At 39.0% G+C, this 1,998-nt stretch overlaps 1 protein-coding gene across 1 annotated transcript in view; it reads left to right on the plus strand.

Annotated features, from left to right (window-relative positions):
• Nucleotides 1-283: 283 nt before the first annotated feature.
• LOC144240747 (C4b-binding protein alpha chain-like) overlaps nucleotides 284-1,998 on the plus strand; it is a 4,984-nt gene continuing 3,269 nt past the window's right edge. The window contains exons 1-2 of the mRNA XM_077775160.1: nucleotides 284-293; nucleotides 1,471-1,641. Of these exons, the coding sequence (XP_077631286.1) occupies nucleotides 284-293; nucleotides 1,471-1,641 (181 nt within the window). The remainder of the gene's footprint in view (nucleotides 294-1,470; nucleotides 1,642-1,998) is intronic.

Below are 1,998 nucleotides of genomic sequence, written 5' to 3' on the forward strand. Positions count from 1 at the left end.
TATATGGGGTGACATCTTATCTTTTAAAGTACATTGCAAGTATGCTTTCTTAATGTTACCTGAAAAGTCTAAGGCACAAAACTCTTTATATGTTTGTTCATAAGATTATGAGCATTTTTAAAAAATATTTCTATGGAGGTGCTTAATCTGCAGTTGAAGAAAAGCTATATGGAAGCTGTTGACTTATACACAGGTCAATTCCTTTTCCTCATAACTAAAACAGAACTTACTTTGGGATTCCCGTTCCTATGCTTTCTGAACCCCTCAGAGCTGCATCTTTGCAATGAGCAGAGGTAAGGGAAACAGTGCTTGATCTGAGCTGAGTCTTGGCATCAAGAATGTTTCAGGAGTGCTCTCTCACTCATATTTCTGTTGTTGTTGTTGTTTCTTGATGGAGCCTTCACCACGATCACCGAGGATCAGCTCACTACAAGTCCCTGGTCTGCTTGATCATGGATCTATCTCCAATACTGGTTGATCACTAACTCTTTCTCTCCTAAATATCTGGTGACTCCTGGAGATATCCCTTTGCACGGGCCTGAAGACACCACCACCAGAGCTGTCTTTTTCATGCGACCCATGTCCAATTCACTGGAAGTATTCATTCATCCTTTGTTCTGAATAATGTCAGGAGTACAGGCCAATCTCAAAGCAGCAGAAATCTGTCCTTCTCTCTCACCAGTGGAGGCACTGGGCAGCTCACCTTTACATTTTAGATTTCCCAGCCAGGAGTTCCACATTAGGCTCCTATGTCTAACATCCCTCCAAGTTGAAAAGATATATATTGGGCTTTCTCAGTGGGCTGTCCCTGTGAAGGAGAAATGCACTTGCCTCATTTGCCTCACCTGAGACTAATTTAAATTAAACAAAATTAAATTCCTAATCTTTTAATGCCTTTGGTTTGGGTAAAGGAGTTGAGTTTTCTGATTCTGAGCCACCAACTTCATCAATTATGAGAAGCCACTTGACTTTCTAAATAATAAGAACAAAAACTTCCATTTGATGGCCTTCAAATATCTATTGATGCCATATAAAGTAAGTATCCAATAATCACTACAGAGAACAGAAAATAGCAGTATTCCAGAAAGTGCCACTGGACTTTGATGCAAACCTTACTTTAATGTCTAAATTTATTCATGTTACTGGCACTTACTAGCTGTGACCTCTTGCAGAATATCTGATCCCTCTAAGATTGTGTTTCCTTTTCTCTAGAATGGGTTTGATGATCATATTGCCTCAGAAAGTTAGTGTGGGGAATAATTGGTATAACATATAAAATGATTAACACAGTGTCTAGCAAGTAGGTAAGATCTCAGTAAATCATTCCTATTGATTTTGTCAAGGAAATAAAATATACTTCTGTAGTATAATTTAATGACTTCATTCTATGAAACAGGAAGAGTACCTCACTCTGAATTGTTAATTATACTTTGGCTCATTGTCTTCTACCTTTCTCTTTTATCATTCAAGATTGCAGAAGATTTCCAAGCACTGCCCATGGATCCCATAAAGACGTGAGCTCGTATTTCTCCTTTACTACTGTGGTGCAGTATAAATGTGATGAAGGGTATGTTCTGATTGGACAGTCCAGAATCACCTGCAGAAACTCCCACTGGTCGGCTCCAGCCCCTAAATGCAAAGGTAACCTCAACTGATGACCTTCACTGATGGCTCTGACTAAAAAAGTACAGCCTCCATGAAAGTTCTGACTGTAGCGTCTCTTCCAAGCCAAGGGAAACAATTAAAATTTTTTATATTATTTATTGATTCACTTCATGAAGTTAACACATGCATATACACAGTATTTTAAAAGTCTGAACCATCAGCCAGCTTATTACTCTTGAGGTAACCACTGTTTGCCAATTGTGTATGTTTTCAGAGGTAATCTAGAGGGTCACTTTTCGCTTTGTTTTTTCTTTAAAAATTTTTCAACATTTATTTATCTTGAGAGAGAGAGAGAGAATGAGCAGGGGTGGGGGGGGGGCGGGGTAGGGGGGG

Source organism: Crocuta crocuta, unplaced genomic scaffold (genome assembly GCF_008692635.1).
Source record: "Crocuta crocuta isolate KB4526 unplaced genomic scaffold, BGI_CrCroc_1.0 scaffold207, whole genome shotgun sequence".
Classification (NCBI taxonomy): domain Eukaryota; kingdom Metazoa; phylum Chordata; class Mammalia; order Carnivora; family Hyaenidae; genus Crocuta; species Crocuta crocuta.